General features: G+C 42.7%; 3 protein-coding genes and 1 long non-coding RNA gene across 4 annotated transcripts; 1 reads left to right on the top strand and 3 right to left on the bottom strand.

Moving 5' to 3' along the window:
• Positions 1 to 264: 264 nt before the first annotated feature.
• LOC136473950 (bisdemethoxycurcumin synthase-like) lies at positions 265 to 1,524 on the bottom strand. The gene has a single exon (XM_066471567.1). It carries the CDS (start codon positions 1,472 to 1,474, stop codon positions 275 to 277), a length of 1,200 nt encoding a protein of 399 aa, XP_066327664.1. The 5' UTR covers positions 1,475 to 1,524; the 3' UTR covers positions 265 to 274.
• A 3,868-nt stretch (positions 1,525 to 5,392) lies between these two features.
• Positions 5,393 to 10,089, bottom strand: LOC136473949 (RNA polymerase II transcriptional coactivator KIWI-like). The gene is made up of 4 exons (XM_066471566.1): positions 9,930 to 10,089; positions 9,749 to 9,854; positions 6,258 to 6,280; positions 5,393 to 5,751 (listed from the first exon to the last, which is right to left on the bottom strand). The coding sequence occupies exons 1-4, from the start codon at positions 10,044 to 10,046 to the stop codon at positions 5,692 to 5,694; spliced, it is 306 nt and encodes a 101-aa protein (XP_066327663.1). The 5' UTR covers positions 10,047 to 10,089; the 3' UTR covers positions 5,393 to 5,691.
• Positions 10,090 to 12,514: 2,425 nt separating this feature from the next.
• On the bottom strand, positions 12,515 to 18,807 carry LOC136473948 (uncharacterized). The gene is made up of 6 exons (XM_066471565.1): positions 18,566 to 18,807; positions 17,064 to 17,273; positions 13,795 to 13,933; positions 13,492 to 13,523; positions 13,255 to 13,341; positions 12,515 to 13,134 (listed from the first exon to the last, which is right to left on the bottom strand). The coding sequence occupies exons 2-6, from the start codon at positions 17,265 to 17,267 to the stop codon at positions 12,964 to 12,966; spliced, it is 633 nt and encodes a 210-aa protein (XP_066327662.1). The 5' UTR covers positions 17,268 to 17,273; positions 18,566 to 18,807; the 3' UTR covers positions 12,515 to 12,963.
• Positions 14,152 to 16,652, top strand: LOC136473947 (uncharacterized). Its single transcript, XR_010762813.1, has 4 exons — positions 14,152 to 14,562; positions 14,649 to 14,744; positions 15,516 to 15,568; positions 16,446 to 16,652. It is a non-coding gene; the product is annotated as an uncharacterized lncRNA (long non-coding RNA).
• Positions 18,808 to 25,189: the final 6,382 nt, after the last annotated feature.

Below are 25,189 nucleotides of genomic sequence, written 5' to 3'. Positions count from 1 at the left end.
TAAAGGGGTTTTCCAACCAGGAGCAAAAAGCCTTGCTGCACCAGTGATAGTTATATAGAGGCATAGACTAAACAAACATAAATATAACACAACAATATAATAGCACGCTGACAATTAAGGAACAAATTTAACACTCCACCTTATGGAGCAGTGACGGCTGTAAGGACCTTATTTTAGCTAGGGCAACCTCTATACCGGGTTTATATAAAAGTTATAGTCCTTTTGGTTGATGTTTATATAGAAGTTGTAGTCCTTTTGGTTGATGTTTAAATTGTTAATTTCCCTCCAGGTCGAGGTTGCTAGGGGCGTGGAGCACCATGGTCTCGACTGTGATTCCCGGTCCAAAAGCCATCATCACTCCCCACTCCGGCGCCTCCCCTCCCTGCTTGGCCGTCACTGCGCGACGGCGGCGCAACTCATCGAGCACGAAGATCACCGTGGTGCCACTCATGTTGCCAAACTCGCTGAGCACGTGGCGACTCGCCGCCAGCTTGCCGTCGTCCAGCCCGAGCACTCCCTCGATGTGGTCCAGGATGGCACGGCCGCCGGGGTGGATCGCCCAGAAAAGGTCGTTCCACGCGGCGCTGACGCCGAGCGCGCGAAACGCGTCAACAAGGCAGCGCTCCACGTTGCACCCCAGCAGACGAGGCACCTGGTTGGAGATGTGGTACTCCATGCCACCTTTGTTGATCTGCATGGAGATGGCGTCCTCGGTCTCCGGTATCGTGGTCTGCGAGGCGAAGGCCATCTCGAACAGCGGGCGCTCGACGGGCGCGACGGGGTCGGCACCGACGATGACGGCGCCGGCGCCGTCGCCGAACAGAGCCTGGCCGAGGATGTTGTCGGTGCAGCCTCCTTGGGGCCCGTAGAAGGCGATGAGCGTGATCTCGGAGCAGGCGACGAGGACGCGCGCGCCGCGGTTGTTCTCCGCGAGCTCCTTGGCGAGCTGGAGCGACCGGCCGCCGCCGTAGCAGCCGTGGAGGTTGAGGATGGTGCGGGACACCGTGGGGCGGAGGCCCAGCAGGGACGCGAGGCGGCGGTCGGCGCTCGGGGCGCGCGCGCCGGAGTAGGTGCTGAAGACGAGGTGGGTGATGTCGGTGGCGGGGCGGCCCCACTCGGCGATGGCCTTGGCCGCGGCGGTCGCGGCCAGCTCCGGGACGGCGGCGGAGGCGATGTCCACGCGCGCATCCAGGGACGGCCGCGTGCGGTCGGTGAAGTCCGGGTTGGCGGCGAGCAGCTCCTCGTTGAGGTGGATGAAGCGCTGCCTGATGCCGGACTTGTTGCAGATCCTGGTGAGCTTGCCCTTGAGGTCGGTGAGGTGCTCGCTGTCGGTGACGCGGAAGTAGTAGTCAGGGTACTCGTCCTGGGCTAAGCACGTCGGCGGGTTCGCCGTGCCGATGCCGAGCACGGCGGCCGGCCCATCCGCGCGCTGCGCACGCCTCATCTCGTGGACGGTGGCCGGTGGGCTCCCCATGGACGACGACGTCGAGTCGATGACGACACACCGACTAGCTGTTAGCTAGCTCTCCCGCTCGCTCCTGGGGGCTGGGCTCTAGCTAGGTAGCTTAGTTAGCTGAGAGCATCAAGTATGAGATGGACTAGCTAGCTAGAGAGGGATCGATGGTTTGCGTGGTTTGGAGAAGCTAGCAGGAGGTGCGTTCTATTTATAGCAGTACCATTGTACGACGTGCGTGGTGATCTCGTTCAGTTCGCAGCGTTCCGCAGACAAAGGGCATGCGTGCTTGTGGATTCCTATAGGCTATACCAGCGGACAGTGGTATGTAACTGGCTGCCGCCGAGCTGCTGGGGACTGACTTGAACCGGTCAACGACCATTCATATGTATGCCAAGGAGTCAACAACCATGCATATGCATGCGAAGGAGTTAAGTTATTTAGGGTCTCTTTGAAACTGCATGCTGCACCAACTTTGCTTTATAAACTCTATGGTGAGGCAGTTTCACAAAAATCTGAAGTTTCTCGCTGAAAAAATGTGAAGTCGTAAAAGTCACGAACATGCCCTTACTTAAAGTTGATTATACAGAAACATGATGTACTATGTAGTGAAAAGTATTTTCGTAGTGCATATAATTTTACAAATTGCGAACCTATCATGTTCATAAATAAATAATATAAAAAGCTATGGTCAAATTTATATACATATTGGGGATCATGCATGCATATAAATGTCCAAAACTTCATATTAATTATTTACAAATGGAAGAAGTAGAGCGTTAACAACAACACCAGCTACAAGTATTTAGCTACCGTGATAAATAAAATTATTAGAAGCGAGACTGCGAATTTTTTCAACATACTGTAAGAAATTAAAATGGCTGTTGAGACCTTGTTCACGTTAGTTCCCTGCGTTTGAAACAATGAGATTTTCTGGTGTCTATAGGGTTGGTGGCCTGGGGGTCACGGAGAAGGACGTATCCCACATTCCCACCCAACTTTTATGTGAGGTTACTGGTCCAATTCTGTTGCAACTAAGCTGGTTTCAGCTGGTATATTATTCATTATTCATGAGAAGGTCTGTACAAAGTACAAACATGCAGCCGGCTTCGGGTTTTGATTGCGGTGGTGGTGGAGTTGCCACGATATGGCCACCGCTAGTGAATGAAGTAATTGGTCAATAGGCGGTGTTCTCTGCAGTACATAGCTTAGATGTGTGTAGCATATCTGGTAAGCATTCACCAGTGTATATACATGGTTTAGGACAATATGGTTGTTGACTACTCTCCTTTTGGATCAATTGTTGATTACTCTCTCAATTCCAAATTATAAATCTTCTTGGTTTCTAGACAAGACATAGCGTAAATCTAGGTTAATTCCAAATTTATGTAGCAGGAAGTTACTCCATCTATTGTTCCTAGTGATCTGAGGCTCTTGTATAATATTAAAAGTTGTTAACCAAGCGTTTTGTTGTCGCTACCATGCTACTCGGATAAGCAGCTTGTTCGCTTGGTCGTAAACGATCGTGGATTATAAGTCAGAACAGTATTTTTCTCACACACCAAACTAGCCAGCAGTAATAATCTACGATCGTTTCAGCCGAAACGAACAGGCTGAAAGTTTCAGCAACTTTCGTTCGAACCACCCACGTCTTACCATCCTATGGGTTTGGCTGTGTGGATCCCATCAAATACATACCAGATCAATGCAGTTAGCAAAGAACAAGTTTTCCAATAGAAAAAAAGTCATTTTTACCTCTAAACTATATTTTCCTCATCGAACCTAAAAATCAATCATTTTACATCTTTAACTCTCAAAAGCATTTAAATTAACTCATGTCCATATGTTAGAAGAGTGATTTTTAAGACGGTTTCATCTTTTTTGTTGAAAAATATGATAAATATTGTATAAGCTTTTTAAAAAAACCAAGAGAATTTTTTTTGAACCTCTACAAAATATGAGAAAAATCCTAGAGATTTATTGGAACACCATGAACCCAAATAAAATATTTAGAGATTGTGAAAATCTATCTAGAATCTTTCAAAAAATATAATTATTTCTAAGAAAATGAAAATATCTAGACAAATCTAAAAAATTCCCAAAACATACTAATTGATGTCCAAAAATGTTTTAAAAACTTTTCGTAACAAAGATATAGGATGAAAACCAACACAGCGCCCGGATGTCCGAACTCCCGTGGCCACAATCTGTTTCTGCTCCTGACGTCGGCGTATGCTGCTCCTAGGAAACTGCGCCCCCACTTTGTGCCTCTGTCCAGACGCCCGAGCTCCCTCTGCTTGCCGCACCCGCATGCCATGTGGGGACTGTCTGCTCCCCTGCCGTCATCGCCCTCCGCTTCCCGCCCCCGCTGCCGAGCAGCGCTCCATCCCTCCACTCCCCCACGCGCATGCACGATGCCCAAGCAGTTGCAGCAGGCGGTTGTGGCAGGGTGGGTCACATTGCAACATGTGTAATATTTCAATCTACATTTGAAATATTCAGACGAAGCACTTGCAACATACGTACAAAACAGATGAAACACTTGCAACATGCGTATGAAACACTTGCAAAACACTTGAAAACTCTTGAAAACCATTGCAAATATATGCAACATCAAGATAAAATACTTGCAACATACGTGTGAAATATATGCAACATCCAGATGAAACACTTGCAACGTACGTCTAAAAAACAGATGAAACATTTGAAACATACACTTGAAACATACGTGTATAGCCATTGCAACATGTGCAACATCGCGTTCTACTTTTACAACATCAATATTCAGATGAAACATATGAAACACTTGAAACATAAACTTGTAACAAGCGATGTGCAAATGTCACCTTGCTACTTGGATGAGGTACCCGAGCAGCGCGGGCATGCTGTCGAAGGAGAGCGCCGCGACGACTAGGAGCTTCCACAAGCCGAGATTGAGGCCCCCACAAGGGATGTCCGCGTTGAAGAGCGTCTGGATGAGGTTATCGTTGTCGTCACCCGCCCCGCCGAAGGCATTTGACTCGTCGACCATGCCGGCGTCGAGGAGGCTCTAGAGGAGGATTCGAGGCGACGTGGCGGCAGACGTGGCGTGGAACGGGATGGGGGCGCCGTGTGGCGCGCTGCGGTGACGTAGAGTGGGACGGGCGCTCGATGCAGTGAAGCCACGATTTTTTATCGGTGGGGGTTCTGTCGCGGGGTAAAGATGGAGGAGAGAGCATAGAGGGAAGAAGGCCAATTGCCTGTTGGGCCCAATCGCTGCGCAGGCTCGGGAAAAGGGGCGTCCAGACGCACACGCCTGGACAGATGCCCTAATCATAGCATTACCATACATTTAATGCTGAATGCATACAAGTTGGATGCATCTCAGTGTTCTTGTTATGGAAGATTTTGAAAACATGTTTAGACATCGATCGGAATGTTTTAAGAAATTTCCATGTTTTTTTAATATATTTCTATTTTCTTAGACCTATATCTACCTTCTGAGAGCTTTTAAATATACTTTCAAGAACTCTAAATATTTTATTGGGGGTTTATTGTTTCCTAATACATCTCTAGGATTTTCTTATAGGATCTTGGAAGCTTAGAGATATTATCTAGTAATGGTTAAAAAAATTTATCAAGCATTTACCAAATTTTTTACCTAAAAAAATAAAATTGTCTTGAAAACCACTTCTAACCAGGCCATAGAAGTAATTTAACGGTTTTAAAGTTTTACGAGTTATAGGGGCTAAAATATTCAATTTTAGAGTTCGGGCACTGAAGTCAGACGACAGTGATATATAATTAGGTAGGTTTTCCTTTCCCAATCGAAGCAAATAGACCTTGGCCCAAGAATGGAAGCCAAGGTTTTACTTCGAGCCTAACGAGGGTTAGACCTGGAACCGTCCGACGGTCCGACCAGCAGTCCAGCACGCCAATTACAATCCCAAACAGCAATGCTTGTTGGCATAATAATCTCATAATAAGGCAAGTAAGAAACAGGATCATTTTTACACCAAATCTTAGTTCTGCACTCCTACCAAATCATAGTGAGAAGTTACATCATCCGAAGTTTACATACCACGAGGCAGAAACCAAACCTTTCGGCCATGCGGCCACCTACAACAGCAGGTGGTCAAGTGCACAAAAGCAACATGGCAGCATATGGGCAACAAAAACCAGTCTTGCCACTACTTCCTACATCAGGCGTCAGACGACAAGTAAAAGTTTGCCCATACGTGACTGCTCGGCGGCTCCCATCATGTGTTCTCCTTGATGGCCTCATCTATGGCTTTGATATTGTCCCTCAATATCTTCCACTGCAGATGTAAATACCAACAGGAATGAAAAACTTGTTGCTTCAGTAACAAAAAAAAAGGCGAGGGAGAATGGCAATGTCATGTACTTTGCCAAGAGTTTAATAGCAGCTAAAAATTATTATGATGGCATATTTGTGTGCCTTGATCTTGGCAACTCACTGCAAAGATAACAGAATAACTACTTCGGATTATGTTCCTGGATACCTGACAAATGGATATTGGTACTAATTATTATTCAGATTAATAGTGATAAATTTGTTTGACTATAGAATAGCATAGAACCATGTCCCCATGTGCTGAGAATATTGTCATGGCCATAAAAGAATAGCAATGCTTGTCAAATAAATTTTCAGAGGGCCACTTGATGGGCTACTTGATATTCCAAGTATGGCATGCAAATTTCAAATATACTAAGATCTAGATTTTCATGAAATCAAGCTTCCTGTACGCATATAAATTCTAAGAATCATACAACATATGTAAAAAAAATTGAAAACACCACTAACCTGATCTAACTGGAGTGATATACCTGGAAAGGAAAAGAAGAGATGAAATTATATTACTAATAATAAGTAGAGAATATATACCATCATCTCTAGGAAATATTAAAGATGACGCCACATTTGAATCAAGAAAATTAATTGCTCTCCCATATGCTGATGTTCATATTGTAATAGAATTTATCCAGAAGTTAAGCATATCTAAGCTTACCATGCAATTAATACGCTTACCTTTGAAGCCATGGGCTTAAAACAGAATATGTCAGCTCCAAATATGATAATTTCCAAATACACACACCATGATAATTAAAATACTTATGCATATAAACAATCCTTACTTCATCACTTGGCTAAGTGCATGGTCTCAAATTCAAGTGACGAAGAGCAAAAGCTTGTCATCACAAACTTGCATAACAGTAACAGAAAATGTTATGTGCAGATTAAAGGTGTAGATTCTACCTCGATAAATTCTGTACCATTACGATTTTTTTTTCCAGTGCTATGTTCATTCTATTATTGGTACGTATGTTTAAAGTTCACATAATGGTCTAAATACATGGCAAAAATCGATTAAAGCTAAAATCTGTGAGCACAGAAGCAGTTAGGTTAGACGGAAGTCATTCATCCCATCTTTAATCTCTATATATAATACAATAGGGCCACGCCGCCTGTTACCCCTTAACCGTTGGATTGTGCAATCAAGCGATCTGATCCGTCCAATGCAAGTCACTTCAGATCTCCTACCCGCTTTGTGGCTGACCTGAACCACCGTGAACCTTTGTGGGCCGCAAATTCCTATCCCGCTCCCCACGTCCCTGCCTGTGCCTCACCTGCTGCCACTCCCCTGTGAGTCCACCTACTTCCCCGCGGCATAGCCACGCGTAGGGTGTGGCGTGGAACGCCGACAATGTGGAGTCTGTGCAGAGGGCACCGAGCTGCAGAGCTCACAGCCACCCCTTGGCAAGTCATGCGATGACTAGGCGTCATGGTGACGCAGGGCGGTTGAATGGGCTCATGGAAGGTGCAGGGGACCTTGGGAAGAGTGGCAGCACAGTGGCTCTCCTTGCCGCATCATCGAGGGCAGCATCATGGCCCTCATCACCTCGTAGCCGTTGCATTGGTCTTCTACATGAGGCTGTGAGGTGCTCTGCGTGGCCTAAGATGTCATGCAGCACGGGCACCTCAGGCAGCAGCTACAGGAGGTCCACCTGCAACGGCAGCTATCCTCTTCCTCAGCAGTGGGCTCTCCACACCACCAGAGGCAGCTCTGGGTGTGCCAGCAGCGCGCGGGCATAGCACATATCGCGTGCACACGGCCTGTTCGACAAAATGACGCGCTGCATAGCCATGGACCAGCCTGGGCTGCAGTCCAAACAGCAACAGCTCCTGCGCCAGTCTCTTCCACTTCTCACATCTCCTTCCACCCGACCTTATCTACTGCAACTTCCCAAGCAAACAATCAATCCCTGTGAGACAGTGAGAGTAAGCGTCCATCGCCAGCATTTTTGCTGGATTCATCCTCCACTGCACTCGAAGCTGGAGGCCAAGACTGCGACAAATATCTCACCAGGTAACAGGTCCAAATATCACTTGTTGTATATGTGTTTAATTGGACCTTTTACTTTTCATCTCAACATGTAGATGCAAATCATCACTCGTCCATAACTCATAAATTTTTACTGATATTATCTGTTCTATGCTATGCACGAGCTCATTCAATGCATCTTCACTCCTCACTTGCCTCCCACAGCTAGGCAGCACTGATGGAGTTGACTGTGCTGTCAAAAGAGGTAAGAGGGTGTGCATCTGACAAACCACATTCAGTTTATTTTAGGAATGTACAGAACCTAGATACAGTTATTAGTTATAGACATATAACTATTCTATTTGTAATTTTTGTGGTGAGTTCAACCAAATTCTTCTTGTTTATCCTTATCTAGTATTCCTATGTGTCTGCTGCATTGAAGTTCATATAGTAATAATTGCACGAATGTAAGTATTTCACAAATTCCGGTTGCGTGATGAAGTGATTGCCTACCACAGATTCTTGGTTAAACTGAGCCATCTCAAAGCACAAGCGAAGGAAAAGAATCAAGATCGAAAGAGGGTATATATCTACCACATGCTTGACAAAAATGTATATTTCCTGGGGTATCTTTTTTTCCACAACGGTCGAAACCGAATTTCATTAAGTACGTAACGAAATTACACAGTTCAGAATGTAACGTAACAGTGAGATATGAAATACCGAAAAAGCTGTCCATGACTCTGATCACCAAGGGATCATCCATCAAGGACCCAACCAAACTAACCAAAACAAAATGCACCTACCCCACGGAAAGAGCAACACAGCACAATGTCAAAATCTCCCCAATACAGGCCCAAGGCCCCTCAGCACGCAGGCTGTGACTAAGCAAAACACAACGTTCTATCCTACATAGGGAATGATCTGACATCCATCTTGCACTGCACCTGAGCCACATATGGGATGATTTCCTGGGGTATCTGATCAGATTAAGACTGATATAACATGGCATCTCTTTCCATTGGATATGGAGTTCATTATAATCTTGCATTGGTAATTAGGAATAATTTTCTAATTATATATTTTTACAGCAGAGGAGAAATTTCAGACAACTATAGATATTGAAGAGATTAGTTGAAGTATCACTAATAGTGTCAGGTATGTTTTGTCCTAACGTGTAGCGTCTACCAGAGATTGGGTGTATGGTGAGAGCAGTCCTCCCTGAGCAAGAGGCTTTCTGCTAAGGTCTGACATTATTGCTGTTCATTGTTTTGGATCCTGACAATGTTATTGCAGTAACAGCTGATGGATAAATGGGAATGGTTTTGCAAATGGTGACACCATAGACATAATTAGAGCAACAAAAGGCAAATGATGACACCATAGGCAGAATGAGAGTGACAAAAAGAAGGATCTGAACCTTTTGAAATATGAAGTAGTATGGTTCCTTTCAAGTGTTCTATTTATAATCTTCTATCCAATGCTTAAAAGGGTAAACACATATTCATCTACTGATACCCTTGATTTTAATTGCAGCTCAAGGATGAATTATTGTACTTGACCAAAGGAATTGGAGCCACATGCCGCTTATACCATATCCTGGTCTTTTCTATCAAGGTACATCTACATTTTAAAAAATGTGGTTCATATATATAGAAACAAGGAACAAGTATAGGTTAGTGACTACAAGAATTGTATACTAGGCTGGTAATCCATGCGCATCACAAAGTATATGTATATCCTGGGCTGGCCAGCTCAATTGTGTGCGCCGCAAAGCCGCACATGTATTTCTAGAACAAAACCAAGCGCGTCCTTAGTCCAGCCCCAAACTAAATCCATCTGTGCTAGCAATGGTGCAAGATACCTTGACCTGGAGCGCTCTACTCGGATGCCAGACGCAGCCAGGGGGAAAAAAGAACACCTATAGGAACAGTAGAACAGAAATGAGAGGGGCAGAAGTCGCTGGTGGTACCTTTGCGGGTGGGGAGAGTCTTGCCGTCCTTGACGTAGAATTCGCGGAGGTCGACGTAGACCCTGCCTTTCCAGCTCCTAACGGACACCTTCTTGTTCTTCGATATCTGCACGGGCGCCATCAGAATGATCCAATGGGTTAGGGTTCTGTCTCGAAACAAGGTATTGGGCGCGGTCCATACCTCGGCTACGACCGTACCGTCTTCGGCGGGTTCGGAGGGTCCGTCGTCCCCGGCGGCCTGGCGCTTGGCCGCCGGCTCGCCGCCGCCGCCGAAACGCTTCTTTCCCTTCCCCCACATCTGGAGCGAGAGCGTCTGGAACTCTGGATCTTTCGAATCGGTGCCCCTGTACCGCTTCCTGCTTCCCAAAAACGTTGACGAGGGCCCACACCTACGTAACTGCAGAAGCCTTTTGAGTTTTGAATTTTGAACTTCTTGAATCAACATGTATAGAGTTTTGAAAGATACACCCAAAGCTCATAGTTTTAGAGTCTGTTTGGCAGGGCTCTGGCTCCTCTGTCCTCTAAAGGAGCAGCTCCTCTGGAGGAGCTGAAGCCGTTCTGAAAAACGTTAGGCAAAACGGCTCCTTCGCACTAGACAACGTGAACCCACAGCAAGGAGCCACACGAAGCTCGTTTTTGAGGCTTCTTCTGCACAGGCAAAAAATAACTCCGGCTCTTGACCGGCTCCCCATACGAAGCCATTTATAAAATAGGCGTTTGGCATAGCTCCTGCAGAAGCAGGAGCCCTGCCAAAGAGACTCTTAAAAAGTATGATCATACTTGCAAAAGAAAATTTTATATATCATTCCACAACAAATTTTCAAAAAAAAAGAGGCAAACTGACATTAAAAAAAAGATAGCAAACCCCTTTAGGTCTCGTTCGGTTGTGCAAGAACCATCTCGTCAGAAGATTCTCAGCTGGAATAGTTACCTGATTTGTATAGGCTTGATTAGCCGGAATGATTCGTAGGCCATTCCAAGATAACTGAATGAGGCCTTAATTTGTCATTTTAATAAATTCACACTGGCTCAACTAGCTCCGACCTTGACAATCTTATTTGATGAACATGAACTCATCTAATATGTTGGGTTTGGGAAATCAACTCATTCTAGATGAGGTAATGCATCATAAGTGTATTCCTCGAATCTATTGAAATGACCTCATTTTTCATACCAGTACTTAATTATTAGTTTGCGAGAAATGAGTAGTGATGGATCAATTTATCTATTCCATAAACCAAACAAAAACTAGAGAGTGAGATGATGATGGACCACTTCATTCCATAAAACAAGCACGCCCTAAATTCTTCAACTGACTTGCTTCTGCTATGGATAGAAGATCGGGTACGGACTTGGGGTGGCTGAATCAACGAGAGTGTTCTTTATGTCTGATATCCCAGCGCGTACTACCTTGTGAAGCATGATCGCCAGCATCTTAGACTCTTTAATTCCAAACCTAAGTGTTATGTACTTTGAAAATCAAAATCAGTGCACTAACAGACGGTCCGGCAAAGAGAATGGACGGTCCCACGCAGAACACAATGACACCTAGAGCACGCAGTTTATGAGATGTTCATCCCACACCCCGCTTAGATCCACATGTCAGCACAACTTTTACCTACACAACACCTCCCTTTCTATTGCCATTCTCCACACCACTCATGATTATCTCTAGCAAGAAACATAAAGGGAAAGAAGAAATGGAGGAGGAGGAAAGGAGAAAGGAGGAGACCAAGGAGCACCAAGAGCTGCAAGAAGGTCCCCAAGGCCTTTCTCATTGCTAGGGTGGAGCTAAGAGAGCTCCCGACCTTGGGCGTCAAGCTCGGATTTAGAATAACTAGGATAAGGTATAAACCCCAAACCATAAGGAAGCATTTTCTAGAGGCACGCTTTCCTCTTGTCTAGCTTGTTTGGCTCCGCAGTTGGTTGTGACTTGTGAGGCATCGAGGCGTACGAGTATCTGTTCCTTGTAGCTTGAGCTATATGCCCAGCCTCGCCTAGTCGCCTATGTACAGTTTTTTTTTTTTTGAAAAAAAATTGATTCCTCTACTAATGCAGTTTTTTTTTTTTTAAAAAAAATGGAGTTCACAGGGTAATACGTGCACGTCGCGAAGTAGAATGGCGATAGGATGAATGGATTGATGCACTCGCACCTTTGGCCAATCATCATATATACATTCACACTATGCTTTTATTCTGCTCATTTGTAATCTGTACCTTTTAATTCATTAATAAAGCTTCAGTAGGGGCTCCTTGCCCCTCCTGCTCCTTAAAAAAAACATTCACACTAGCTACAGTGCACAGCACAGTAATCCTCTGGTAGCTTGTTCCGTGCAGGAGAGGACGGCTTGTCGGCTTCTCATGTATCAGGGGACAGGGTCTCGTGGAGCGTGGAGGTATTTGTAAGCTAGTAAACCAGCAAAATCCTTAAACACAACCCTATGCTAATTGCTAACATGAGCTCATTGGTGCCGTCCTGAGAGCAGCCTTCCACATTGACACAGAAATGTTACTACCTTCGTTCTAAATTATAAGTCATTCTAAAAATTCTAAGAATCTTGAAGAGTCAAAACATCTCAAGTTTGACAAGATTTGTGACATCAAATAGGTATACTATGAAATTATAATTAATAAAGAATATAGTGATACTCAGTTGACATCATAAATGTTATTATCTTATCATATAAATTTGATCAAACTTAAGATGCTTCGACTCTTCAAGATTCTTTAAAGATGGATGGAGTACAATATATTAAGTTGGTTTGTTTAAGATGTCTCGTAGAATTCCACAATCCCTGAATTTGTACAAGTAGCAACTAGCAACTTGTAAAATAATGCTCGTATATACTCACAATCCTCTCTTTCCTCAATAGTCAACAATCCTTGTGACACTGCTGAGAAGCTGCCAGTTAAAAAGGCTTCAAATGAAGCGAGCTCTGTAACTTGTTCTAACAGATTAGCTGACACTGATAAGCCGGGCCAACGAGGCAGATCAGCACATGGCTCACAGGAGCATGCACAAACACCACATCATCTTCTAGACCCCCATATACCTCTCCCTCTAAATATATGGTTTCACAGAGCGATGATACAGCTTTGTCACAACCGAAAAGCTCATAAATCCAGAATCCCGACATGCAAAAGGAGCAGAATCCTGAAGCGGTTACTTCTTACATGCGCTCCACCCTGGCTTAAAAGGGAGCAGACTAACTGGACTATACGGCTGTTTCTTTCCCTTTTTCTTCGCCCTCTGCACCCTTCTCTGGGTACTCCCCAACTATGAACCGTCTCTTGTTAGCACTTAAACCTGATGTATGCAGCTGCCCTCGTTTCTTGACTAGACGAGCAGCAATTTCACGGTCAGCTTTTGCGTCGTCGTAGTCAGGCTGCACAAAGCATCCAACAGATCGTTTAGGCGTAAAAGGCAACTTATTTATGTATGATGGCCAATGATTGCATAGGAGATAATCGGGATTATACTAGGTTAAAAAGATAAAAATGGGCACCTTGATAGCTAACGCCTTGTCAAATGTCAGTACAGCTGAATCTGGCTCCCCAAAATTTAACTGAGCTCTACCAAGTGTAACCCAAGCCTGTAAATCATCAGATAATGCTGATGGTTACACTACTGATTAATTGGGTGACAGTATTGAGTAATTATGGCATTCTCCGAGGGATCAAGCTGGGCAGAAACTGAAAATTGAAAGAGAGCCAGTAGCATCACTGATGAAATCCCTACTAACCTCAGGCCAAAATGGATCCAGTTCTGTTGCTCCTGCAAGATAACCCCAACATGTCTTTAAATGGTTTGATTACTGTAGAAAATGGGACTGACACCACGATCATATGTACTTTGTGATAACAGGGTGGTTCTTCACACTTATGTCATCAATGTTGTATGCATGTCTACAACAAAAGTGTCATGGTTGGTGCTACTATAATAGTAGTAGTAGTATATCACTTAAATGGTTGGTGTTATTCCCAGTTCACGGCATTTCCTATAGCATAGCCCAGCAAGTAATTCATCCAAAAGAACAAGAGCTTACTGGTTGCTGCTGTCAGTGCACGCCATGCATCTCCCACTTCAAGTAAAACCTGAGCTTTCTGTTCATGAAGTATTGCATTATCAGGTGTCAAGATAAGTGCAGCCTCCCATTTAGCAAGTGCTTCATGGTACTTCCCTTCCTACAAAATAACAAAAAAAGTTACTTCTTTCTAGTATCACATAGAAGCTGAGTATGACTGGACTGCTGAATTTTTGTACCTCACTAGCTGTCCACAAAGAGTTTTATAGGCAGCGGCAAATGCAAAAGCACATGGATAGCCAAAACTGGATATTTCAGCAGCTTTTCTGTAATACCCCAAAATACATTTTGTGTATTAGAAAGTGTAAAGTGGCAAAGGATTCATTGAGAATTTTTAATGAGTGGCAAAAAAATAAATTTTTTATATGTAGCTGGGATGGACGACCAAATGTCATAGATGCGTAGAGCTCGTCGAATGCATTCCGTTTGACTACTCATATGAGTTATTCGGAGTTTGGACCAAGAAGCTACGGTCACTAGACGTTTAAAGGGGGAAAAAGTTGAGAACAGCAACTCGTGTTACTGCAGCACCCCGCTACAGTACCACCTCGACCTTCTCTGCCGTGTCCTTTGCACTCCCTCTCTCAAAACCTAATTCCTATATCTCTTCACGAGCCGCCGCCTCTTGGAATTCATTCGTGAAGAGAAGATCAGAGAAGAGAAAGGAGAGAGAGGAAAGGGAGGACTTGATCGTTGATTGCTGCCGTATCAATTCCTCCTCTAAAACCGGTTAGGGTTCTTCTTCTCTTTTTGTTTTGCTCCCAATCCCATGCTTTCCCTCGCTGTTCTTGATGGTGATGCCATCCATGGAGTAGATCAAGTCGACGGGACGTGTAACGCGGAGATCGCTGCGAGGGAGAAGGGGAACGGGAGATCAATCATTGTGTATCTTTGTCATAGTCGCCGTTGGGGTATGATCTCTCTTTTCCCCACTGTTTTGATGTGAAATCCATGCTAGACTTTGGTGAATTCGTTGGATTAGTGGATGGGTTTAGGGTTCTAATCTCGTAATTAAGTCATGCTGTTTTCCAGAATGTGCAGTTGTTGTTTATGTGCTGTTTACGTCTATTTTTATGTGCCCAAAAATCATAGAAAAATTATATTATGTTACTACACTTCAGCACCTTCCTTTTTGGCATAGAGATCACCTTTATAGCTCTTGTGACTTAGGAGATATGATCGTTGTTTTATGATGCATTTGTGCTGTCAGAATTCTGGACAGTATTAGATGTATTTAGTTTTATCATACCTAAATTCCAGAATCTCGTGGAATGATCTAAATGAAAGTTGTGTGGAATTTTATAGGCTTTCCAGAATGTTAAGGATCATAAAGTTTGGATACATATATCTCTAGTTATGCATGTTTTATTCAGCTGCTGGTTTTCTGATGTCAGAAAAGTTTAGTTATATTGTTGGCTTGTTTGGGATATCTTAGAGTCCTTAAAATCCAAAAGTTATAACATGAAAGTTGTAGGTAATGCTGTTTTGTATATTCTGAGGAAGTTTTATATTTTTTAGACAAGTGGTTTGTCTGCAGTAAAAATGTGAAGCAAGGTTGTTGCTGTTGATTGATTGTCTTGGTAGCTGTTTTGAGGGAAACGATGGCGCAGGTCGTAGAAGTGATTGTGTCTTATTTGTATGTTTTCATGCGTATGTTGTCTGAGGTAATGATGTTTGTACAGGTGGTGCGTCTTTGGATTGTTCATGGCTCATGTTATGGCATCGCCGTTTCGAGGCAAGTAAACGTAGCGGTGGTTTGCTACAGCTTGACATGTTATTTAATCTACCTACACATTGTCATAACATTAACTAAATCAAGATAATATATCTAAGTATGAATTCACTTATCCTTTAAAGTAACATATATATGATCTTCATGTTGAATCCCTTGTCATTTGTTTATCATCATGAGGTAAGTGATATATTTTATTATTGTGGAGGTATATAACATATGTGGTAAGAATTTATCTATCATCGGAAGGTAAGTGATATGTTTTATGGTTGTGGATGTGCATGGCAGATGATGTAAGTATACTTGCAGTTGCATCATATCATTGCATCATCAGCATTGTTGTCATGAGCATATGCATTGAGACAGGTCGGTGAGAAAGTCATATAACTATTCCGGAGTGCTCTAGAGCCAGGTCGGTGAAAAAGTTATATGACTATTCCGGAGTGCTCTTGTGGATTATGTCGCCGCTTGCTGGCCGCGACCGTACCGGTACAGCATCGTACGTTGCCCGAGGAGGGGTACGATGCAGCTTCATACCTTGTTGGGTATGGAGGCAGTGGACATGCATATGCATTGCATTGCACTCTTTGAGGTTTATTTATATTGAAGTTCTATGTTGGCATAAGTGGATCTGAGGATCACTGTTTTTGTTTATATGAGTATTATTTTATTCATATGTGGATACCATTTATTTATTGTATATCATGTTCATTACATGTTTATGGAAATTTCAATGGGTAAACATTATTATCATGAACCTTTATTTAGTATGACATGTATTCTTCTTTATTTAAATCGATGTCTAATGAACTTGTAGTTTGAATGACATGTTCAGGTAGTTTGCTTGCTGAGATTTATTCTCACCCCTTTATCTTTCCAGGTGCATGTTTGGATGCTTGCTTGGATGCTTTGCTTGCTTGAAGTGATGGGATTAGCAGCACATCTTCAGTGTTTCACCCACAGTTAGACATAATAATGCCACTCTTGGCTTGCTGTAATAAACTTAGTTTATCTTTGTGGTGATCGTTCATGGTTTAATAAAAACATTTAAGTTGGAGCTTTACTTAATTATAGTTTTGTTCTTGTTGTTGTTTCCGCGCTTTACTTTGATGTTGGGTTTTTTGTTGCCGAGTTTTATACCCGGGAAAGAGGGAAGGGACGTTAGTGACATCTTGGGCTTTTGTGGCGCCTGGGGTGTTACATTTTCTGTGGATTTCTAAGAGAGGGTATACCCAGTTACCCACACAAGGTGGATTTCTGAGACAGACTAATTCATTTTGCGCTTTAACTCCTTATTTCAAAGACTACACGATAATTAAGAATCACCTCATGAAGTATGCAGTTATTGAATATTCTTTGGCCAAGGAAACCATGAGAAAATTGAACTCCCAAGGAGCGCGGCACAGGAACAGCACAGAACCCCACAAACACATATCAGCCGTTCAACTATGAGGGAATAACAAATTTGTGGGATTCAATCTCAAAGAAATAGAGGTACCTCGGCTAGCTTGTCTCCCTGACTCTGGAGCAAGTCAGCAGTTTCAACTGGCTTTGTTCCAGGACAGTTTGTGTTTTCATCTGCTTTTTCCTCCCTTTCAGCCTCATCGTTGTCACTCTCCACTCCAAATGGTAGGCCTGGTATAGTTGATACTACCACCGACTGCTTCTTAACCTTGGAATTCTTACCCCAGGCTATCTTCATGGTGAGCTGTTTCAGAGAGAGAGAGAGAGAGAGACAAAGCTGAGTTTTGTATGTAGTCAAGCCACACACACAATGAAGATAATTGTATACAATACTCCCTGTGATTCCAAATGTAAGTCGTTTAGGACAGCAACACAGTCTCCAATTCGACACTTTGATTTGCATCTTTTGTAAAAATATATCATTTGAAATAATGAAAGTTATAGTGAAAGTACTTTCCATGGTGAATCTAATAACATCAAGCATATGTTGCCAATCTATGTAACTTTTCATGCATTGATGGGTCAAGTTAAAGAAGTCTGACCAACTAGAATCCTAAAATGACAGGAGTATGTACCTCTATCACTGATTTCAGTATCCCCGATCAGAACTGCACTTATCGACACAAAAACCATGGATACGCATTGTGTGAGCTTCAAAGACAATAGCAAACAAGTAAGACATAATGTCTGTCTTTGTTCTTGCCAAAGCAAAAAGGGCCTCAATTAGAGACCCGGACCATGTTCCATTCGACAAAATTCCCCTCTGTCTGCGAGCCAATTGGCACGTGAGCAAGCAAAAGGCTATCACGCGGTCTCACTCTTGGGGACGTTGTATGTATTTTTTATTGTAAATTTAGCAATACTTTCATGCTCTCTTTGTGCCACTCCATTTTTTGAATGCCCAGCACAGAAATCCTGGGTCCACCACTGAGGGCTTCCCAGGTGCCTGTGCATTGGTCGCGGGCCTCCATTATGGCAGAAGGTAGCATGTATCTCCCTTCTGCTTGGTCGGTGACGGCGCCGACTAGGGAGGAGCTGGTGATGTTCTGAGGCAACAGTGCACTACCTTTGCTTGGGTGGGTAGCTCACGTTTGTCATAGACTAGCCGAGCAGACTGGATACACGGGATGGCGCATGCATGGCAATGGCAGCAAGTGAGGGTACTGGCTGGTAGTGGCGGAACCAGGAATTGTTCAAGATTAGGGCCACTTCCCATTGGCAAAAACTAGCCATATATGTCACACATATTGAGAACTAAAATGAGGGGAAATTTTCAAATTGATATGATACTTCAGTTACATGTTTAATAGTACAATAAAATAGTTAAGAACATTAAATTGTATAAAAAAATGTTTCATTCAGTTGTGTGGCAGCAGCGCAAGGGAATAAGATGCCAAAGTATTGGTCTCATTCATTTTTGAATGATCTGTAATTTTAGACTGAAGATTCTAGTTTCAATTTTCAATCAAATTGAATAGATACTACAAATACAAACAGTTGGGATTGGGAATTAGGGAGTGGGCAGTAGGGAAATACCACAAATTAGAGGCCGCGGCTGGATTGGAGCAGACGAGAAGGAGTAGAACAGTGGAGGCCAGACCGCCGGATTGGAGCTGCGGACGCCGGCCTGTGCCCTGCTGGATGTGGGCAGTGGCACAAGGCGCCGCTGCTCCGGCTGCGCACTGTTCCGTTGCCGTCGGCCGGGCTGCACGAGAACGACCGTGGGGAGTAAGGAGCAGGCGAGCAGCCGAGATGGTGTGCCGAGGGCTGATGTTGGAAGGGCGAGTCGCGAACAAGTTCCCTAGTCGGTGGATTAGTTTGCTTAGGCCTGATGTTGGGCCAACAAACTACATGGGTACTTGGACCACAACTAGGGCCACGACCCTAGGACCAGGTTTGCCCCTGCTCTGCTATTGAGTATGCTGCGACGACGGTGCGGTCGCACAATATTTATCGGTAATGCTTTAATCAGGACGTCTGGTATTTATTAAAGTATACAGATAAATTTGTAAACAAACGGATATCACTGTAATTTTTATCCTAAAGTATTTCAAGTATCGTATTCACAGAAAAACATGTGAGACTAACTACGATCTAATTTAATTAGGGGTAGTAATAAGGTTAGGACAAATAGGAGCGCAGAGAAGATTACTGAGGTTCTCTAGTTTTAATTTAGGTAAGCTATGTCTTCTACTATTTGGACATTACTTAAAGAAAGACACCAACAGAAGATCTTTCCGTAGTAACCGGGTCCTACTTATCCTACAAACAAGAGATGGACTACAAAAGATTCAACAAGGTTATAAGAGTCACCCTTGTGAGCTACCACCGATCCGAAATGCAGGGTGCATCCACAATTAATGTAGTCTAAGCACCACGCTTACACTTACGATTAATACTTTACTCTCTCTAGAACAAAAATAAAGCACCCAAAAGAGTCGCAAACCTGATGAACAATATAAACAAGATACTTACTTAAATCAGAAGTTGATTACCAGAGAAATCTCAGAGGCAAGCTCAGATAGAATTTGGATCCGTCAAGGTACAAGCTGTAGAGAGAGCACTGACAGGCCGACACCTCCTTCAAACTCTTTTCTCACTTTTCATCTCACTATTTCTATTTATAAGACTAGATCCTATAGAGGACTAATCTTTTCTTGATTGTTGGCTCGATCCTGAAGATATGAATTAGGGTTTTAGAGGATGCCTCCAAGGAGGGGGTACAAGGCTGTATATGTAGGGGTAGCGTCAATTCTGGACACTTGGATCAAACCAACTTAAAAGGACGGCGTAAATGTAATCTAGAAGACGGTGGAGAACCGACATATGAAGCGGGGGCTGATTGGTGGGCCCCATAGGCCGGCCGGCCTATCATAGTGACAGATGGGCCCCATCTTCGGTGGTTTGTCATCTGGAGTCTTCTGGAACCTTCTGGAGTTGTTTTCGTCGCGGATAATTATGATTAATTCTGATATTTGGGTCCACCTTGATGGTTTTCTAAATAAACCCTGCTGAAAACACAGATTCATCAAAACTCGTAGAATTTATTAGTTTAAACCCCTACACCTATGTTTAGTGATGGAATTAAGTATATATGCAGATTATATTGATGATTTATAATTGATGTTAATGACTGTCAACAAGCTCTTCTAAGCTTACCCTTTGACAGTCCCTAAGCAAAGCTAAACTTAGCAATGGATTAGGAGTTGCTACAATACTTTCACGCCTCAAAAGCACGCATGTGTTTAATCATGAATTCTCCTCCGGATTAGAATAAACTGATCTGATTTTCAAACTTACCCATATTACCTTCAATCATGGGGCTTCTTGGTCTTCACTTGGGTCTTTAGCAATTGAAAGACAGAACGATCAAGTCAAGCACTATGTCTTGAGTTATTTATTCCACCATTGTTCCAGAGTTTTTGTAAGTTTTCAAAATAAAACCCAGAGATTCCATTGCATGACACTCTCAAGTCTCTCAATACATGTGGTATTTGTGGATCCTCACCAAGGCAATAAAGATGTTATGCCTTTTCTCTTCCTACCACTAAGACTTATGTGGAGTTTATAGGTAGGGAGAAAGCTAGAGCATACTTGCAATGTATATATTATAAAGTCAAACAACGGATCCAAAGATAGTTGAGTCATACAATCAAATCAAGATATGCATGTGTGTGGATGTATATGATGGATGTATATAGTGGCTAACCTAATTATGCTTTGCTCCTTGAAAACATATCTCTCTTTTGAAACTTGAAAATATTTGCTAGAGAGCAGGTGCTATCTTATTCATTTCTTCTTTTTTTAGGCGGGCACCTAAGTACCCATTGTTTTAGATATCTCGAACACTTGTCAATTTTTTTCTTTCTCAACTCTTTTTTTCTTCTTTTTTTTCATGAATAACTTTTACATAGCCCCATGTCTCTTTTCTGCAACAAAAACTTTTGAAAGATAACAATAAGAACTTGGAGCATTTATTTGGTGGATAAAAAAAACCTATCAAGCATGTTTTTATGTTCACTCACAGTGTAGGAGTAAAACATTTTTAGGTGGATCTAGATAAAAGACATGTTTTTACGCTTACCCCCAATGTAGGAGTAGTGCATATGTGGGTGGTGAGTACGTGATCTTGATTTTAAGAGTATGACAAATCTCTCATAAGGGTCAACAAAGCTTGACAAAACTCAATGCAAAAGCAAGCAGTATATATGTGGAAGTTTTTCTAGCCTAAATAATGTGTGGCTTTGGTGGAAATTCAAGCTTTGTCATATAGGAACTCATCATGTAACATTTTTATGTTTTTTAAAAGATAAATCTTTAGAACTTTAGTGTCACTTGAAACAAGATAAACAACAGCTCAGACCTTCTCATACCATATTCATCAATTACCTAGACTTAGATCAAGCATATGCTACCCACGAGTTTCAAGTTCAGAGTAAATCTTTATATCAAATCAGTTTTATCCAAAACTCAGGAGAATTCAAGGCTGAAAACTAGGTACTTAAAAGGAATTACAACAGAGCAACTATTCATTATTTCCATTTAAGAGATTATTCTAAGTCCTCTTTATTTTCTTCAACTCTTAAAAATAAATTAAAGCAAACTAGACACACATTTTTATCTTGTTTTCAATTTTACTAGATTACATATTATTACTATAAATGACTAATGCAAAGATAATTTTTATTTTGTTTTTCATTCATAACTTTTTTAACTATTAAAAAAACTAAAAACTAAAATTAAGGGAAAGAATACTTACCTGGATACATGGGAATGCATCTCCCCCAAACTAGCTCTTTCGATGAGGGTTTGATGTTGTAATTCCTTCAAACTAGACTTCTCCTCGTGAAGTTTATTAATCGAGTACCTCAGTTTGCTCTGAAGACAAGGGTTCTTGTGATGATGCCTCTAATGGTGATATCACCTTCTTCTACCAAACCCGTCTTGATTTCGAGTTTGGATTTTGGTTTGATAAGTTCAGAACAGTTGTAGAAATTTGGAGAATCAACTGACTCTCCCATACTTTGCTTGAAGTGTGTCTTGCTCATAAAGACAAGGTAGAGATCAAGTGCATGGGCTCTGTTGGTGGAAAAACACCAACAAAACCAAAACTTTATTCATTCTTCTCTAGCCTTAGGCACATGGAACAAGACAAAGTTGATGTTATGCGCTTTGTTCAGAAGATTGGATATGAATGTAGTATTTAAGTACATTTAGCTAAAAGGGTTGAATTGCTTAACCCATGGAAGGATTGTCTATCTGTGCATAATGTATCGAACTTTACATGATTATGACTATCATCTTCCAGAGATAGGATGTGTACTTTTTAGCTTATTTTGTTAAGACTATGAGATCAATAAAGTGGTGCTAGGAACAAGCTTAAAGAACTAAATATGTTGAGTTAATCGGGTTAGATCAAGTAATGGAGTTGTAACTCAAACATGTTTATTTCTTGTTTATGTGCCTATCAGAATCAAGGAAAAACTCTTTTAAATAATGATCATTTACATTAGGATGTTACCTTTGTCATTGGAATGTGATGACACCATATGGCAAAGGGTAGATGACTCATGATGGTCCTTCCCTTTTTGCTTGAAGTTTTCCTTGTTCGACTAGCCTCATAGTTATGAGCTTCTTGTTGCCTAGATTGCACCCTTCCTTTCTCATCCTTTTGTCATGTCATCTTTCTACTCTTCGATCTTGCCATTTTGTTGGACCTTCCGCCTCACCATTTGTTTTATGTGTCAATGATTTGTTTTCATAAATGATCTCCTATTGGTGAGGGATTATTAGGTCTGTTGATCAAGACCCCTCCTTGCATTTAGCTTTTCTTTGCATCATCTGATCTAGGAGGTGAGGATACAACAATTTGCATGTTTGGAGCTATAGACTTGAGTTCCTCCCTCCATGATGAATGAGTTGTGTCTTCTTTTCATAAAGTTATTGGAGTTCATCATGTGCCTTGCTTCATCTTCGATTTGCTTCATTTCATGACTTACCCAAATTGAATTGAGGGTTTCCTATAGGGGTTAGTCAAACAAAATATCCAATATCTACTAAAGCATACTATCGACTCAAAAATTAACCTAGACACCATGTCTAATTTGATTTATGAAGGCATTTTAACCTAAGCACCGTGCTTAATTTAAAAGCCTTTTGAAGTAAAATCAACACACCTTTTGGTTCAAGAATCAAACTAGACACCTCGTCTAATTTAATTCAGGAAAACAATTTAAACTAAGCACCATGCCTGATTTAAAAGGTGTATGAAAATACTTCAAAACCTATGCATATACTATAGCAAACAAAGGTAGCATGAAAGCATTTTAGATATTTACTCAAATGGAGATGAAGGAGCATGATTTTTATTTAGCAAATTGAGCATGGCTTAAAGGTAGCAACATGGCATAAAATTTCCCAGAGAAGTCCATACCCCATACTTGAATTTTGCAAATACAAAATCAAGTTTGGATGGATGTGATTAAATGTTGCATGATAATTGGTTGGACATACCTTGCATCGGCATCCTTTATCCTTTTTGCTTCAAACCCGGAACGGTTAGTGACAAAAATACCCGAAAGAATATTTTCATAATTATATTTCTATTCTCATTTCACAAGGGCATTACAACAAAAGGTGAAAGCTCGTGTTGTCTCCCAAAAGTGCTTATTTTAGGACAGAAGCTCATCCTTGGGAAACCTTTGAATCGCACTAAGTTGGTGAGGTGGTTTCCCCCTCAAACACCAACCTTTGTGTACCTATCTCAAGATTCATGCCAATGAAATTTGCAATATTTATGATAAACATATGCATCTACAACCACCCTTTCAAAAGTTTTTTGAACAGGAAGCATGAGTGTCAGTGTTTCGAACCACCAGCTAGTAAATTTATATCTGCGCGTCTGACCCGGATGGTGTGCTCAGAGGACACAAGGATTTATACTGGTTTTGGCAGAATGTCCCTACGTCCAGTCTGTTACTGCTCGTGTTACCGGCACTAGTTTATAGTAGGGGTTACAAATGGGCGAGAGAGGGAGAAGGTCCCAAGTCTCTGGTGAAAAGATCAAACGGAGTTGAGTCTTGTTGAGCTCGTTCCATCATGTGCTCGTGTCTATCATGGGGCGTCCTGCTTCCCCTTTTATAGGTGAAGGGGATTGCTAGGTTATAGAGAGAGAGAAGGAGAAAAGTGAGGGAGAAGAAGGCCTCCAGGGTCACGACATCCTTCATCTCCTTTATGTGGGTCCTGTCGACGCTATAGATGGTGATGGGGATGGCTCCATGTTGGGCTCCTGTTCACCATTGGTGCCATGCCTCAACATCATCAGCTAGTCGTGGCATTCCATTCTGTCTCGACGGGCGGTGTGGTCAATAGATACTCCTATAAGAAGCCGTATGGGGATTAGGCAGCATAACGTCGGCACGCCCGACACTGTTGGTGACGTGAGCCCTAGGTATGTTTGTCGTGGCCACGGGTCACTTCAAGATGTGCCCGCTTCCCTCCTAGTGTCAGAAGTTGGAGCCTAAGGTCATACTCTTAGACCCATAGTGGTTGGAGGCAGTATGGATCCCTATCGGGCAAGATGGAGACCGCACTCGAGGGGTCTAGTGAGACAGAGCCAGCGCCCTTGGGGTCGGGTGAGACAAAGCCCGCACCTGAGGGGTCTAGGGAGACGAGGCCCACGCCCGAGGGGTCTGGCGAGATAGGGCCCCTCACCCTCAGGGTCGGACAAGATAGAGCCTACGCCCTTGGGGTCAGGCGAGACCTTAAATACGGAGTCCGAATGCGTCCTGGGTGACCAGTTTGAGGTAGATTGGTCTTAGAGGTCGAGGCAGACTCGAAATCATGTTGGACCGGGCCCCTAGTTTCTGTTGAACGTCCTTGCTGGTCATCAATGCCTCCACCTCTTCCTCTAAGTCCCTCATGGCCCTCTCCAATGTTCCTAAGCAAGATAACATCATTAGGCAGTAGTCTATTCTCAAAAGTATGAAAAGGATCGCTTAAGAACGAGTTCACCTCTAAATTGAGTTGACGCATTTGAGCCTAGGTCATTGGACCTTGCATGACGGTTGGAGGATCAGCGGGTACATCTGAAGGAGTGATGTTCTCATCATCCTCCCCCTCTTCAAACTGAGTCATCCTCGACTCACATTCATCTTCTTC

This window comes from Miscanthus floridulus, chromosome 8 (assembly GCF_019320115.1).
Source record: "Miscanthus floridulus cultivar M001 chromosome 8, ASM1932011v1, whole genome shotgun sequence".
In the NCBI taxonomy this organism is placed as follows: domain Eukaryota; kingdom Viridiplantae; phylum Streptophyta; class Magnoliopsida; order Poales; family Poaceae; genus Miscanthus; species Miscanthus floridulus.
This window is presented reverse-complemented; position numbering and strand designations above follow the sequence as displayed.